General features: G+C 53.6%; 1 protein-coding gene across 1 annotated transcript; it reads left to right on the plus strand.

Annotated features, from left to right (window-relative positions):
* Positions 1-884: 884 nt before the first annotated feature.
* On the plus strand, positions 885-14182 carry CCDC22 (coiled-coil domain containing 22). Its single transcript, XM_032842911.1, has 17 exons — positions 885-1085; positions 2145-2322; positions 7753-7885; positions 8705-8811; positions 8950-9016; positions 9121-9299; positions 10677-10871; positions 11360-11422; positions 11509-11628; positions 12170-12289; positions 12376-12492; positions 12599-12700; positions 12784-12891; positions 13058-13153; positions 13397-13456; positions 13536-13610; positions 14056-14182. The coding sequence occupies exons 1-17, from the start codon at positions 1036-1038 to the stop codon at positions 14167-14169; spliced, it is 1884 nt and encodes a 627-aa protein (XP_032698802.1). The 5' UTR covers positions 885-1035; the 3' UTR covers positions 14170-14182.
* Positions 14183-14945: the final 763 nt, after the last annotated feature.

The following is a 14945-nucleotide window of genomic DNA, read 5'->3' on the forward strand; positions in this document are numbered from 1 at the left end:
TGGCTGTCCCAAATGAAATCCCGAAAGATTTTTCCCTGTAATTTGACAAACTGATTCTAAAATTTATATCGATATACAAAGGATCTAGAAGAGCCAAAATCCTTTGAGAAGGAACAAAGTGGGAGGACATTCCAGACCAGGTATTAAGGAATGTTATAAAGCTACAATAATTAAGAACAGAATAGAGTTCAGAAACTGAGCCCCATATATATGCAAACATGATTTATTTTTGACAAACATGGCACTAATGAATGGTGGTTACATGAATGTTTACTCTGTAATTATTCCTTGGCCTGTACACATATGTATAACATGAAGAGAAAGCATTTATGGAATACATGAATACTAGTGGTTACAATTTACATAGAGCTTTCCTACTGTATTATGTGTCAGGTACAGAGTTAGCAATGCTTTACATAAATTAATTGTTTTAATCCTTACAGATGAGGAAACTAAGACACAGGCAAATTATATAACCTGCCCATGGTTGCACCTTTAGCTAGTTGAGCTAAACACGTGAGCTAAAATGTTGAGACGCAATTGTAGCCGCTTTATGCTAAAGCCCTTGCCCTTAACTTATACACTTTTACGATATGGAAGATGAATGCCGCCTTAAATGAACGAGTCAGGAAGCCTCTCTCCCCTCCGGTCCCTTTTTTACCATTGCGCGCGCGCTCACGCGCATAGACAGGCGCACACACACAGAGATGTGCGCGCTCTCGCTCGCTCGCTCGCTCGCTCACGCGCTCAAAATACACTTAATTGCCCCCTTGGAAGAACCCCACCGGACTGCAAGCGGAAGAACTACAACTCCCAGCAGCCATTGCACGCCCAAGCCTGCAGACGCACCTTCGCACCAGGACGCCGCCAGGCATCCGGCGTGCGCCACACTTGTCCTTCGAACTACACATCCCGGCTCTCCCCGCGCAGCCTGTGACACTCCTTGGACCGCGAGTGCGGAACGGGGTTTCAACTGCGCCTCTCTTGCTCGGACCCGGCCCTGGACCCGACTCCAGACTCGAACACCGCTCCACCATGGAGGAGGCGGACCGAATCCTCATCCATTCCCTGCGCCAGGCCGGCACGTAAGGACACAGCCCCCGCCCACCCCGGAATGCCCACATCCGGGACTCCAAAACTCTGGACCCAGTCACCCGGGAACCTTAAAACCCCAGACCCTGACATCTGGGGCTCCAACTTCCAGGACCCTAAGACACCCCCTCCTTACACAGACACACACACACGCATGCACGCACTCTGACAGCAGGGAGCTCCCAAAGAAACCCTTTGCCCCCAACACTTGGTAAACCCCAAATTCCAGGACCCAGACATCTCCAGAGCTTAAAACCTTGGATCCTCAACACCCAGGATCCTGAAGTATGTAGTTCTTGACATCAATACTCTGGGATTCTGGTATTAAGAAAATCTAAGCCATCTTGAGAACCAGGGAATTTAAACACCCAGGACGCTGGCACTCAGAAACCCTGGGACTGGATACTTGGGAACCTTCAAACTCTGTTTCCCAACACCTGGGCTTTTAAAATCCCCAGAACTTAAAATCTGGCGGCCTCAACACTTAGTCACCCTGACACACAAGGACTTCTGCATTCAAGGACCCTAAGAACCGAGGATGCCAACATCTAGGGAGCCTGATTTCTGGATTTCTTGAAACTAGAAGGTCTTGATATTCGGGGATCTTGACATCTAAGGACCCTGACATTTGGAACTCCTGCAAACCTGAGCCTTGAGATATCTAGTCTTAAAACCCTAGCAGCTCAATATCTAGGGGCCCCTGACGTGCAGGGAGCATGATACCTGGGGATCCAGAAACACAGAGGGCATGCCACCTGGGTCCCTTGCCCTTCCCAGACCCCAGAACTTTGAGACTTTTAAGGATATGGCAATTTGAGTTTTTTTTTTTTTTAATTCAGATCCCTTACGTCCACCATTAGGACCTAAGGACTTCCCCAGTTCTTAGTTTTCCAAATGGAAGTTGAAGTCACCAACACCCAGGACCTGTCTGAACTGCAACCATCCCTCCCCCGCCCCACTCCCACCCCAATACTAAAGCTTCCATAAGGCAGCAGGGCCCAGCCTGATCCCTTTTGCCTGGCCTGCTTCCAGCCTGCCCTCTTCTTTTTCAGGGCAGTCCCTCCAGATGTGCAGACACTACGAGCCTTCACCACGGAGTTGGTTGTAGAAGCTGTGGTCCGCTGCCTGCGCGTCATCAACCCTGCCGTGGGCTCCGGCCTCAGCCCCCTGCTCCCTCTGGCCATGTCTGCCCGGTTCCGCCTGGCTATGAGCCTGGCTCAGGCCTGCATGGTGAGTGCCCTTCTCCCAGTACACATGGCCTCTTCCTTCCTCCTTCACAAAGTCCCCGAGCTCCTTTGAAATGGTCGGCTTTCCTCTCTGCCACCTCCTCTTGTGGCTGAGCATTCATTAGTGGTTAAGGACTCTGGCTCTGTGGTCAGACCGCCTGAGTAGCTCAGACCTTCACTACTAACTGTGTGACCCTGACCTTTCTGGGCCTCGGTTTCCTTATTTCTGAAACTGAGGTGATAAAAGTAGAGTTATTAGGAGCATTATATGAGCTGATCTAGTTTGAGCCTGGGCTGGCCCTGGCTCCCACATTTTAAGCTTAGCACCACTAAGGTAGTGCTAGAATTTTCCCCCACTATGGTATCCATTTAGGAGCTCCAGGAAAAGGCTTAACTTGGGTCACAGGCTCTCTCCTCAGTTAATCACTATGTGCTCTGATCGGCCTCACATGGATCACATGGTCATCCCCGTAGGACACTGTGACTGGCTGCTCCTGCAGGATCGCTTGGGAGTTGGGGGGTCAGAGGGTTACCTGAAGGAAGGTATGCTGGTTAAGTAGAACTGTGTCTCTACTGCATTCTCCCTCGTGGCCCTGCCTCTCCTGAGAATAATTCCCAACCTGTCTCTCAGGTAAAGTGCCGTGTGGTGAAACTGTCATACCTCCCCAGTACAGATCTGTGCCCAGTTACTATGTTTAAGCCCTCTGCGTAATGTCATTTCTCCTGGCATGCTTGCTCTGTGATGTAGGGTCAGTCTCTTAACCTCTTTGGGTCCATCTCCTCACATGTCAAACCTGTGTGAGAGTCGCACCTCCCACCTAGGATTGCTAGGAGGAGTAAAACTCAGTGCATATAGAAAAAGTGGGCTAGAGCTCTGTGTAAGTGGTGTTATGGTTCTGAGAGAGGCCTGATCTGGTGGCTTGCATTCTAGCCACCTCTGGCTACATGATGAACGTGAACTTGGCCAACAGACCTAGGATATGGTGGCAGAGGGAGAGTAGAGTAAATACAGTGAAAATTTCCTTTAGCTCCCCCTGCCCCGGCCCTGGGGACAGGGTAGTCAGGTTTCTTGAATTTGGACCTTGCTTATGCAGTTTCTATCTCTTTCCAGGAGGCCAAAGAGCCCTGCCCATCCCTTAGCTCTCAAGTTCGCCTGGCTCTCAGGGGTTTTCAGGTTCTTCTGTTGTCCACCTCTTCACATGCCCCACACCCAGCACTTTCTGCCACTCAGCCACCTCCATATTTTGGTGTCTGTCACTTCACACACCTGACTCCTGGAATGAGTTTCTGTATCAATCACAACTCTTTGATTGCAGGTGTCGGAAAAAAACCAAAGTAAAGTCGCTCGAAAGCCGGTGGTTTTCATACTCTTGTGATGGTGACCCTCTGACATAAATCCTCCTGTTGTGACCTAATCCACACACATAGGCAGATAATAAAGATGTTTTCTGAGTGTCTACCCTGGGCTGGGCGCTGTGGTAACATGGTATGATATTCCTTTGTTCTCCTGACAACTTTCTCAAGTAGGTACTGTCAGTATCCATCCCCCTTCTTTTTTTTTTTTCAAGAGGAGGAAAGTAGAGCACAGGGAACTTAAATGATTTGCCCGAGGTCACACAGTGGGTCAGAGGCAAACCTTGGATTTGAGTCTGGGAAGTCTACTTTCAGAGTCTGTGGAGCTCCAGACCAACGGCAACTCTGAGAATCAAGCTTTCTTTCTGGGCCTGTTTCTCAGGCCTCATGCAGAACCCTGATGGGGCCTATGAGCTCTTAAAGCAGGAATGTAGGGAACCCCATTTTACAGCTAGGAAACTGAGCTTCCGGGCAGTTCAGTAATCGGTCTAAGACCTTAGCCAGTCAGTGGCCTGGGCTGAATTTCATTCCCAATCTTCTCACACCAAAGCCACTAAGTCCCTTTTTATTTTATTTTAAAGGTCTTATTTATTTATTTGACAGAGAGACACAGCAAGAGAGGGAACACAAGCAGGGAGAGTGGGAGAGGGAGAAGCAGGCTTCCCGCAGAGCAGGGAGCCTGATGGGGGGCTCTATCCCAGGACCCTGGAATCATGACCTGAGCCGAAGGCAGAGGTTTTAACCCACCGAGCCACCCAGGACCCCTCTAAGTCCCTTTTGTTTCGAGTAGGTCATTTTATTAGTCAGGGTCCAGTCTGGAGACCAAAACCCCAGGCGTAATTTGAGCAGGGACATTTTAATACAAAGAACTGTTAATTAGGTAAAAGGTGGTTAACCACTGAAAGGGTAAGAGAGATCTCCAGGGTGTGATGGAAGGAACGTGGTATCTCGCCGTCTCACGCTCCAAACCGTTCACTTTAACTGGTCTCTGTGTGTCTTTCTAGGTTTTTGCTTTTTGTTTTTTTAATGCAGATACAAGCAAATGTGAATATACTTATCCCCCCCCGCCCACTTTTCTCCTTTCTATCTTTTTTCTTGCTTTAGTAGATTTTGATTGCCCAGTTTCTGGTTGTAAGCAATGATTCATGACACATAGCAAAAGTCCCATCCACCTAACATAGTAACCATCTAGGGTATGTACGAGCCACGAAGCAAGGCAAGAACCTATTTCTCTGAAATAGTCTAAAAACCCTTGTATCACACAGATAGATCCCCTTGGAGCATTGTGTTGACTACGGTTGGACATCGTATCCTTCCTCTTCACGGTCTTCCATATTCTGCTGCGTTTCCTGCTTGTTCTGCTCCAGGGAGCACATCTGCATACTCTGCAGAGTCTGGAAGGCAAAAAGCAAAACCAGAAATCTGCTTCCTGGTTTGGAGCCAGGGAGAAAGGCCGTCTTCTATCAGAAGGGTCGGCCCGAGGTCATTTGGGAACTCCCGAGGTTTCTTTGCAGAGCCCTTCCCTTTTCAGGGCTTTGCCCATTTGTATTTCTTCTTCTTCTTCTTCTTCTTTTTTTAAAGATTTTATTTATTTCTTTGACAGACAGAGATCACAAGTAGGCCAAGAGGCAGGCAGAGAGAGAGGGGGAAGCAGGCTCCCTGCTGAGCAGAGAGCCCGATGCTGGGCTCAATTCCAGGACCCTGGGACCTGAGCTGAAGGCAGAGGCTTTAACCCACTGAGCCACCCAGGCACCCCTTGTATTTCTTCTTTAGCAACTTTTTTGTTTTTCGTTACCTTGGCTGTTCTGTCGAGAAAAGGCTCCCTAAGGGACCCACACTCTGTCGTAAATTAATAAAGTCTGTCACGCGGAGGAAGAGGAGGTGAGGGCAGTGAACCCGCAGCCTTTTGAGGGTAATTCGGAAATCACAGCACTGTGGTAGAGTTGGTCATTTTAATTTATGGGAAATCTGTAAAACAAGGGAAAATAAAGACTAGCTACCCATTCCCGCGTTTGGTTTAAGGAATCGAAGCATGGAAAATAGAGGGCTTGACACAGTATCCACCATTATCATTGTCACTGGTATTCATCTTTTACGGGTGCTGGAGGAGGAGATGCTGTATCTCAGAAGTGGTAGAAGAAAGCAGCATCTGATAGCACTGTAAGAATCAAAAGGGAGGGAGCACTTGGGTGGCTCAGTCGGTTGAGTGTCTGCCTTCGGCTCAGGTCATGATCCCTGGGTCCTGGGATGGAGCCCTGTGTCAGGCTCCCTGCTCAGCAGAGAGCCTGCTTCTCCCTCTCCCTCTGCCTGCCATTCTGCCTGCCGGTGGGCGCGCTCTCTCTCTCTCTCTGTCAAATACATAAATAAAATCTTTTTTTAAATAAATAAAATCTTAAAAAAAAAGAATTAGAAGGTAGATAATCAGAGTCTTCTTCATACAGAGGAGGAAGACTCTTTTCTCCTTACCTTTTTTTTAAATCCCCCCCAAAACGGCATTTAATGTATTAAATGCTTAGACATTTAGGGCGTTTCCAGTATTTTGCAAATAATGCTGTAAAGAGGAACCTTGTGCATCTGTCCTTTTGAATTGTTCGGGGCATGGCTTCATGGTCAGCTCCTCAAAGCAGGCTTAGCGAGGTGGAAGAGTAAAAGCAGATGTTATTTTTGGCCCATTTTGCCCAGTTGCCCTCACCTGGCTTTGTTTCATTTCTGCCTTCCCACCAGCAGCGCTGGGGAGAGCACCTGCTTCTCCATAGCCTGGCCCACTGATTTGTGCCCCTTCAGTAGGTGAGGAATGATATCTCAGTATCATGTTTCTCCCCAGCTTTGTACTTGGACAAAAGTTTGTTAGCTTTGTGCTCCATTCTTTTCTCTGTATATGGATACATAGACACACATACACACAGACACACAGACACACACACACACACACACACTTACACTTCTTTGCCGAACCATTTGAAAGTGGCCGACAGCAGGATACCCCCCACCTACAATTTTCATCACACCTCTCCTAAGTAGGACATTTGCCAGCATAACCACAGTATCGTGATCACATCCCTGAAATTTAATATTGATAGTATATATTTAACAATTGATAGTAATATGTTAGAACAACAGTATCTCATATCCAGTGCCTGGTGGAATTTCCCCAGCTGTCCCCAAAATGTCTCTGTTGCTGTTTGTTTGTTTGTTTTGTTTTGTTTTAACTGGGGAGTATATCTAATCAAGGACCCTACATTTTGTTTCACTGTTACTTCTCTATCTTGCGTAGTCAACAGTCCTCCTTGGTTTTTGTTTCTACGTTTCTTTTGTAATGACAAATGTTTTTGAAGAGCCCAGGCTGGCTGTTGGCCTGGACTGGCTTACCCCTTGAGTTGGTCGGAGTGTTTTCTAATGAGCGGATTCAGGTTTTGGGCAGGAACGCTGCCCTAGCGATGGTATCTCCCTCCCAGCACGCACCCGGAGGACGGATTGTCGCAGTGTCCTGGATCAGTGATGTGTGTGTGTGAGATCTCTCTGTGTGCTTTCAGTCTGCAGCAAGGTTGGGCATATTTGCCTAGGTTGAAGGGCCATTTTCATTTCTTTTTCTGTGAGCTGCCTCTTCCTATCTTTTGCCGACTTTTCTCTTGCATTGCTGGTCTTTTCTGCTTGTTTGATTTTAGACACTCTTTATAGGATAGGTAGATTTACTCTTTGCTTGTGATGTGAACTCCATATACATTTTTTTCTAGCTTGTCATCACTTTTGTGACTTTGGTAATTATATTCTTTAAAATTTTTGTTTCTTTTCAGGGATTCAGAAATACTTGTCTTCTCCTCTGTGACGTGTGGATTTGGGGTCCTAGTTAGAAAGGCCAGAGCCTTTCTTACTTCTTGCTCTCTGTAGCATTGACTATAATCACTCTGTGATTCCCACCCCTGTCCCCCGCAGAGGCCTGAAGGCCTTTGGGGAGCCAAGGTGAAGTTGAGAGGGTGGTGGTTGGTGAGAGAGTGGGAGCCTTTGTGGTCCAGGCCCAGGGCTCCTGGGACAGAGGAATTCTGCCTGTCTGACTGATAGAGGCTACCTCCCCAACCTCTAGGACCTGGGCTATCCCTTGGAGCTTGGCTATCAGAACTTCCTCTACCCCAGTGAGCCTGATCTCCGGGACCTGCTTCTCTTCTTGGCTGAGCGTCTGCCCTCTGATGCCTCCGAGGATGCAGATCAGCCTGCAGGTATGGTCTGCCCAGGGCATGGTGTCGGTGAAGGACAGCGTGGTGTTGCTGGGTGTCGTAGGGGCCTGAGAGAGGTGGAGGTGGTAAAAAGGTTGACTGGGGGTGGGGTGGGGCATGTATCTTTGGGAGAGCTGGGGGGCAGGGGAGGATTGGGGCTGGGGGAGGGGAGTTAGGGCAGGGGGAGAGGGTCCTGGGCTTGGGCTGCCCCAGGTGGGAAGTTGGTGCTGGGAGGGACCTCGGCCTCTCCTCCTCCTCCTCCTTCTCGCTCACTCCCCTCCCTACCACTCCAGCCACACCAGCCTCCTTGGTGCTTCTCTGACCCTCCAGGTGTGCTCCTGCCTCGGGGCCTTTGTATTTGCCAAATTATTCTTCCCCTAGATATCTTCCTGGTTCACCCTCTTACCTTTTAGAGGCTCTTTTCTTGTGATCACCTCGGGGAGGCCTTCCTTAGACTGCCTTGTTTAAAATTGCGTGCCCCTCTCAGTGATCTTTACCCTCCTCTCAGATCATCACCTGACAGCTTTCTGTCTTGTACTTTTGACCTGAATCATGTTCTCCTCTACCAGCATGCCAGCTCTGTGAGGGCAGGGGTACTTCTCAGTTTGTTCACTGAAGTATCCCAAGAGTCTAGAACAGTGACTGGTATGCAGTAGGTGCTCCGTAACTGCTTGTTGAATGGCCTAGGGTGAGAAGGCTAGCTAGCTAGATATGCATCTATGGGGGGGGTGGTCCGGGAACAGTGGCTTCTTTCCCAGGGTTTATATTTTTGGCGTTATGGCCTTGTCATCTGATGGATGCTCCTTCCCCACTCTTCCACAGGGGACTCAGCTATCCTTCTCCGGGCCATCGGGAGCCAGATCCGGGACCAGCTGGCCCTGCCCTGGGTCCCACCCCTCCTCCGCACTCCCAAGCTACAGCACTTCCAGGTGGGACCCACCAACTCCCATCGATGTTGCCTGTCCTCACCTTGGCCCCATCTGGGCGCTCAGGTGTTTGGCCCCCCTCCCACCAGTGGCCCCCACCACAGTTCCTCATGGAGGCTCTGATTCTGCTCTCCTCCCTAGGGCTCCGCCTCCCAGAAGCCTTTCCACACCACCAGGCTGGTCCTGCCTGAGTTGAGTTCCAGAGGAGGTAAGCCTGAGGTTGTGGGGAGGGGCTCAGGAGAAGGATGGACGTGGTAGGCCTGGCGCCCTGGGCCCAGCGGGAGGGCTAGCTGACTCTGTTCTTGCCTCCAGAGCCCCGGGAATTCCAGGCAAGTCCTCTGCTGCTACCAGCCCCCACCCAGGTGCCCCAGCCTGCCGGGAGGGTGGCCTCACTCCTCGAAAGCCATGCCATCCAGCTCTGCCAGCACACGGGCCAGGACCGCCCTGGAGATGAGGACTGGGTCCACCGGGCCCCCCGCCACCCCACCCAGGTACAGCCTGAAGCTCGGCTCCCTACTTCCAAGGCCCCTGCTCATGGCTGCTTCCTACTGCTCCCATCTCAGCATCCCCTGGTCCTCTGTGCCCTCCTTTCCCCACTTGGTCCCTCATCACCTCCCCTCTGCATGCGCCTAACTGGCTCTTCCCCTGAGAGAACACCGAGGTCCAAAGGACTGGGAACCTCAGACTGGTCACTCTCCTTTCCCCTCCCCAGAGCCTCGGTTTCCAGTTCTGAGACTTGGGCGGGGGTGATAGTGCCTTCCCCTCAGGCTAACGCTCCACCGAACAACCGGCATGTTCTTAGCCACCAGAGAGGTCAGGGTTTGCCCCCCTCCTTCCTGTTTCTATTACCTTCTTCCTGCCCCTGAGTCTCTCGTTCCTTCTCTGTCTCTGCCAATGTCCCCCGTGCTCATTTTTTCTGTCCCTAGGTCTCTGTGCTGGCTCTTCTGGTCACTGTCGTTCTCGTTCTGTGGTGTTGCTGTCCCTCTGTTCTTGCTCCTCTGTCTGTCTCCTCATTTCCAGACTGTCTCTCCCCTTCCCTTCTGTTTACCTCTGGCACTCACTTTCCACCTGCCCCTGTGTTCCCCGCTGCCATTTCTTCCATCTTGACTTCTGTCTTTTTAATTAATTAATTATTTTTTTTGATGTTTATCTTTTTAAAACGCATAGACATTTTCAGACACAGAATATTCTAATGAATCCTAGGTGCCCCTCATCCGCCTTCAACTATGAGCCTTTCACCAATCTTTCTTCATCTGTTCTCCCCGAGTTGTTCTTTTTTTCAGTATTATTTTAAGGCAATTCCCAGTATACATGCCATTTTGACTGTACATACTGAAGTATACATCTCTTAACTCATAAGGGTATCCACTTTTTAAGGTAACCCCTGGGTCATTTTCACACCTGATAACATTAACACCTTAATACCATCCATCACTGTGTTCGTAATCAGATTTCCCCAGTTGTCTAGAAACTGCTTCTGTTCATTCTCTCTCTTTCTCTCTCTCTCCTACTCTGCTTCCACCGCTTCTTTGCCCAGCACCTCTGACTCTCTCTCTGCTCTGTCCCCATGTAGCCTTGCCCCATCAACCTCTGATTTGGAGGTTGCTGATTTGCTGCCTCTCTCCCTTCCCTCAGCTGCCCTCCTGTATGGGGAGCAAATGGGTGGAGAGAAACATGGCTGGGAGGGGGGACCCTGTCCTTGGGGACCTCCCAGACCTGGTGCGTCCCGAGAGGGGAGGACTGGGCCCCCTCGGTGGGAGAGGCAACTGGGTGGTAGCCCTTTGTCAGGCGGCTCACTGGAGGAGGCAGGACCTCGGGTGCCCAGCTGGCCTCGACAGCCTCCCATCTGCGCTGCCTTCTGTGTCCAGGAGGATACACGGGCCCAGCGACAGCGGCTGCAGAAGCACCTGGCTGAGCATCTCCGCCAGACCTGGGGCCGACCAGGGGCTCCCGCGCAAGCCCGAGACCTGGGAGAGCTGCTGCAGGCCTGGGGTGCGGGGGCCAGGACTGGTGCTCCCAAGGGATCCCGTTTCACCCACTCAGAGAAGTTCACCTTCCATCCGGTGAGTGGGTCTGAGTGGCCCCGGGCGGGCTGGCAGGGCCGAGGCAGGCTTGCAGGGTCGCTGTCTGTGCAGACGACATACTTTATCAACACAGGTTCCTGTGTCCCCACTGGGTATGCCCTCTGTGCGCTGGGGGTCCCCTGGCTTCTCAAGAGCTTCCGTGGAGAAAGGGGGGAGGGGTGGAAACCATGGCAGGGTGTAGGGGTGCTTTGTGCAAACCCCAGCTTCTCCGGACAGTTTCCTTGGACACGTCTTTGCTCCTTGACCTAGAGGGGCCGTCATCCTTCTCGTATCGGGGTCTGGAAGGTTTCTTCATGAGCAAGAACTCCAGCCTGTGGTCTCAGAGTGTCTGGGTCCCATAAACCTGCTCTGACAGCCGTCAGCTTTTGAGAGGACAGGAGTATGGCGCTCGGAGGGGCTGCTGAGGCTGGGCTGGGAGGGGCAGGGCCTTCTCTGACAGCCAGGATACCCCCGTCTCACTCCCCCAGGAGCCCGAGGTCCAGGCAGCCCAGGCGTGCGATGTGCCGGCCCCCTCCCAGCGGCCTGAACAGGTAAGTGGAGCAGCGGAGGGGGTTCTGGGCTCCTGCCCTGCCTAGCAGGCCTGACACCCCCGCCCCCACTGGCCTGTCCCTCCCAGGACACGAGGGCAGCCCAAGAGCAGGAGCTGCAGTCTCTTCGGGAACAGCTGGAGGGAGTGAACCGCAACATCGAAGAGGTTGAAGCCAACATGAAGACCCTGGGAATCAACCTTGTGCAGGTGGGGGATGGGGGTGGGGGAGGGGCTGCCCACCTGGGGTTGGATCCTGGCAGGGCCTAAAGGGCCTAGAGGGACTTAAAGGGGCTGAGAGGGCTTGGTGGCAGTCTGCTGATGTCAGAAGGATTCGGGGACCTGTGGGCTCTTGAGGTTTCAGGAGAATCAGTGGGGGTGAGAGGGGGACGTAGGGTCAGGGGCATTGGAGCTGTGGGGGTTAGGGGCACCTGTGGGCTTCAGTCAGGATATGTTGGTGTCTGTGAGAATCAGGAGGGGTGTGAGCATCTGTGAGGGTGCGATGGGTCTGTCTGGGCAGGGGCTTGTGGGCCTTGTCAGGGCTTCCGGGGCAGGGGGAGGGGGTCATTGTGGAGGTAGAGGGATCAGAGGGGCCTGTGGGTGTTTGTCACCCTCAGGAGGGGTCAGGGGGCTGCTAGAGCGTGGAGGGGTGTGTTGTCATCTGGGGGCGCTCAAGCTCAATGGGGGCTAAAGGGCTGTGACGTATGGCTGGGCTCCTCCACCAACAGCAGCGGGGGTCTTGGGGTGCCAGGTAGAGGCAGAGCGTCGTCAGAGCGAGCTCAGCGTGGCGGAGCGTGAGCAGGTCCTGCGCTTGAAGAGCCGGGCGGCGGAGCTGCTGCCTGATGGGGCTGCCAACCTCGCCAAGCTGCAGGTGGGGCTGGCAGTGGGGCTGGGCGGGAGGGCCAGAGGCGGAGGGGTCCAGCCTGTGTGACACGGATCCCCTCGCATCACCCCCAGCTCGTGGTAGAGAGTAGCGCCCAGCGGGTCATCCACTTGGCGGGTCAGTGGGAAAAGCACCGGGTCCCTCTCCTGGCTGAGTACCGCCACCTCCGAAAGCTCCAGGATTGCAGAGAGGTAGGTTGTCAGGTCCCTGGGCTGTGGGTAGGGCGGGTTCAGTTCCTCCCTAGGGGGCCATCCTTGTGCTGTGCTCACTGCCCCTCTGCCCCTGGGGTCCTGGCAGCTGGAATCTTCTCGACGGCTGGCAGAGATCCAGGAGCTGCACCAGAGTGTCCGAGCAGCTGCCGAAGAGGCCCGCAGGAAGGAGGAGGTCTATAAGCAGCTGGTAAGGCCCGTGCGGGGGCCCTGAGTGGCTTGGAGTGGATGGGGACTGGGTCCCAGGAGAGCGTCTGCCGTGTTCCTATCTAGGTGTCTGAGCTGGAAACCCTGCCTAGAGACGTGTCCCGACTGGCCTATACCCAGCGCATCCTGGAGATTGTGGGCAACATCCGGAAGCAGAAGGAAGAGATCACTAAGGTGCATCACTGTGGCCGTGGAGGGTTGGGGCTGACAGGCAGACACGTGCAAGGGGCAGAAGCATGTAGCGTGGCCACACAGGGACCTCACGCCCTCTGAAAGGCAGAGCTCTCTAGCCACTGTCTGGGTGTGAGTGTGGGCTCACGGCTGCCCTGTTCTCTGCCAGATCTTGTCGGACACAAAGGAGCTTCAGAAGGAAATCAACTCCCTGTCTGGGAAGCTGGACCGGACATTTGCCGTGACCGATGAGCTTGTGTTCAAGGTGAGGGCCTGGCTGGGCTGGGTCGGGGGGTACAGTGCGTGCTAGGCTCCCGCCTGCCTATCTGCTCACAGGCTGGCTTGGGCCTCGGCCTGGTGTGAGCCGTGTAGGTACACTGCGGCTTGGGCCCTGCTGTAAGCCACGGAGGGGGAAGTCAGGGGAGTGGGAGAGGGTGGACTTGGGGTCCTGGAGGTGGTATGTGTGGGGGGCGAGGGGGAAGCCCACTGGTCCCTTCTGTCTGGTCAGGATGCCAAGAAGGATGACGCTGTTCGGAAGGCATACAAATATCTAGCTGCCTTGCACGAGGTGAGTGGAGAAGGATGCTGGGGGCCGGCCGGGGTGGCATGTGGTGGGGGTGCAAGCCTTCTGCTCTTGCCGTCCCCAGAACTGCAGCCAGCTCATCCAGACCATCGAGGATACGGGCACAATCATGCGGGAAGTTCGAGATCTTGAGGAGCAGGTGAGGCCCGGGGGTAGGAGGGGAAACCAAGGCAAGCCAGTGGACAGCACCTCGGTTTATGCCCAGAGAGGCTGTGGGAGCAGACATAGCCCATGGCTGGACTCTCAGCCTTGCCCTTTAGTAGCTGTGTGTGTGACCTGGCACCAGCCAGCGGCCAGAGGGCCCCAGCTTCCAGCCGGAAGGGCCTTGTACCTGCCTCCCTTGGCCATCGGCGGAGGCTTCAGCCAGAGTATGTGGTGGCTCATGCTGCCACGTTAGCACATGACACTTTAGGCAAACAGATGGCACGTGCAAAGGCCCTACGTTAGGGCACAGCACGCTGTTGCAGGAGGAGGGTGGGAGGAGCAAGGAGGGGGCCTCAAGTGGCCTTAATGGAGACGGGTGGCAAGCAGGAACTGAGACAGGGGCCCCACACACTGAAGGTCTGCGATTTGCCTTGCCTTAGATCGAGACGGAGATGGGGAAAAAGACCCTCAGCAACCTGGAGAAGATCCGCGAGGATTACCGAGCCCTCCGCCAGGAGAACGCGAGCCTCCTGGGGCGGGTCCGGGAGACCTGAGGAGCCGCAGCGCCGGTCTAGGCAGGGAGCTGGGATGTTGGGGGTGCTGGCCAAGCACTTGCCCTAGCCATTCCCTCTGTTGGCTGTGCTCCTCCTGCTGTGGCCTTGGGCCCAGACCCCCGCCCTCCTGACCCCAGCCCTGATCTGGAGTGATCATCCAGAGCATGGGAATTTGGCTGCCATTTATTGGAGAGGGCGCTGGGGTTAGGACCTTGGATCCCAAATAAAGAAGGGGGTCTGTCTGCAGTCTAAGCTGAGGCCTGGATGGGGACGTAGCGTTCAAGGCCGGGGAGGTGGGGCGGGCGGCGGGTGAGACATGGGATCTATCTGGTGATTCCATGGGTGTGGCTGTGAAAGCCCACTTGGGACCCCGGAGACCCACTGGGGCGCCAAGTGCATGTGCATGCACTTGTGATGTCCCTGTGCGTTCTCTTGGCCTGTGTGAGCGAGCTGATGTCTTGGGAGCTGCATGAGAATGTGCACGACTGGGGTGTGTTTGTGTGGTTCTTTGGGACCTGAGATCCTAAAGGTACCAAGGCTGCTTCTGGGCGGGGGGGGGGGGGGGTGCGCTGAGTACGCCCCATGTGACACCACATGCACGTGTGTGCCAGGCAGGGGGATGGCCGTGGGTGTGTGCTTCGGGGATTGTGGGTTGACAGGACCATGCTCAGGTGCGATGGTCTGTGAGGCTGTAGAGGTTGTGGTTATCCGAGAGTACTGAGGCAGGTTCTTGGTCCTGTGTCCAAGGGACAGGATGGACCCTGTGTGTGTGTGTG

The sequence above is a fragment of the Lontra canadensis genome, unplaced genomic scaffold, assembly GCF_010015895.1.
Source record: "Lontra canadensis isolate GAN:19392208 unplaced genomic scaffold, GSC_riverotter_1.0 scaffold134, whole genome shotgun sequence".
Classification (NCBI taxonomy): Eukaryota; Metazoa; Chordata; class Mammalia; order Carnivora; family Mustelidae; genus Lontra; species Lontra canadensis.

What these genes read in the sequence shown, in the direction of transcription:
- CCDC22 (XM_032842911.1), top strand. Translation starts at nt 1,036, where the DNA reads ATGGAGGAGGCGGACCGAATCCTCATCCATTCCCTGCGCCAGGCCGGC. An exon ending in GGATGCAGATCAGCCTGCAG is followed by an intron (nt 7,886 to 8,704) that starts GTATGGTCTGCC and finishes ACTCTTCCACAG; the next exon opens with GGGACTCAGCTATCCTTCTC. An exon ending in CCTCCCAGCGGCCTGAACAG is followed by an intron (nt 11,423 to 11,508) that starts GTAAGTGGAGCA and finishes TGTCCCTCCCAG; the next exon opens with GACACGAGGGCAGCCCAAGA.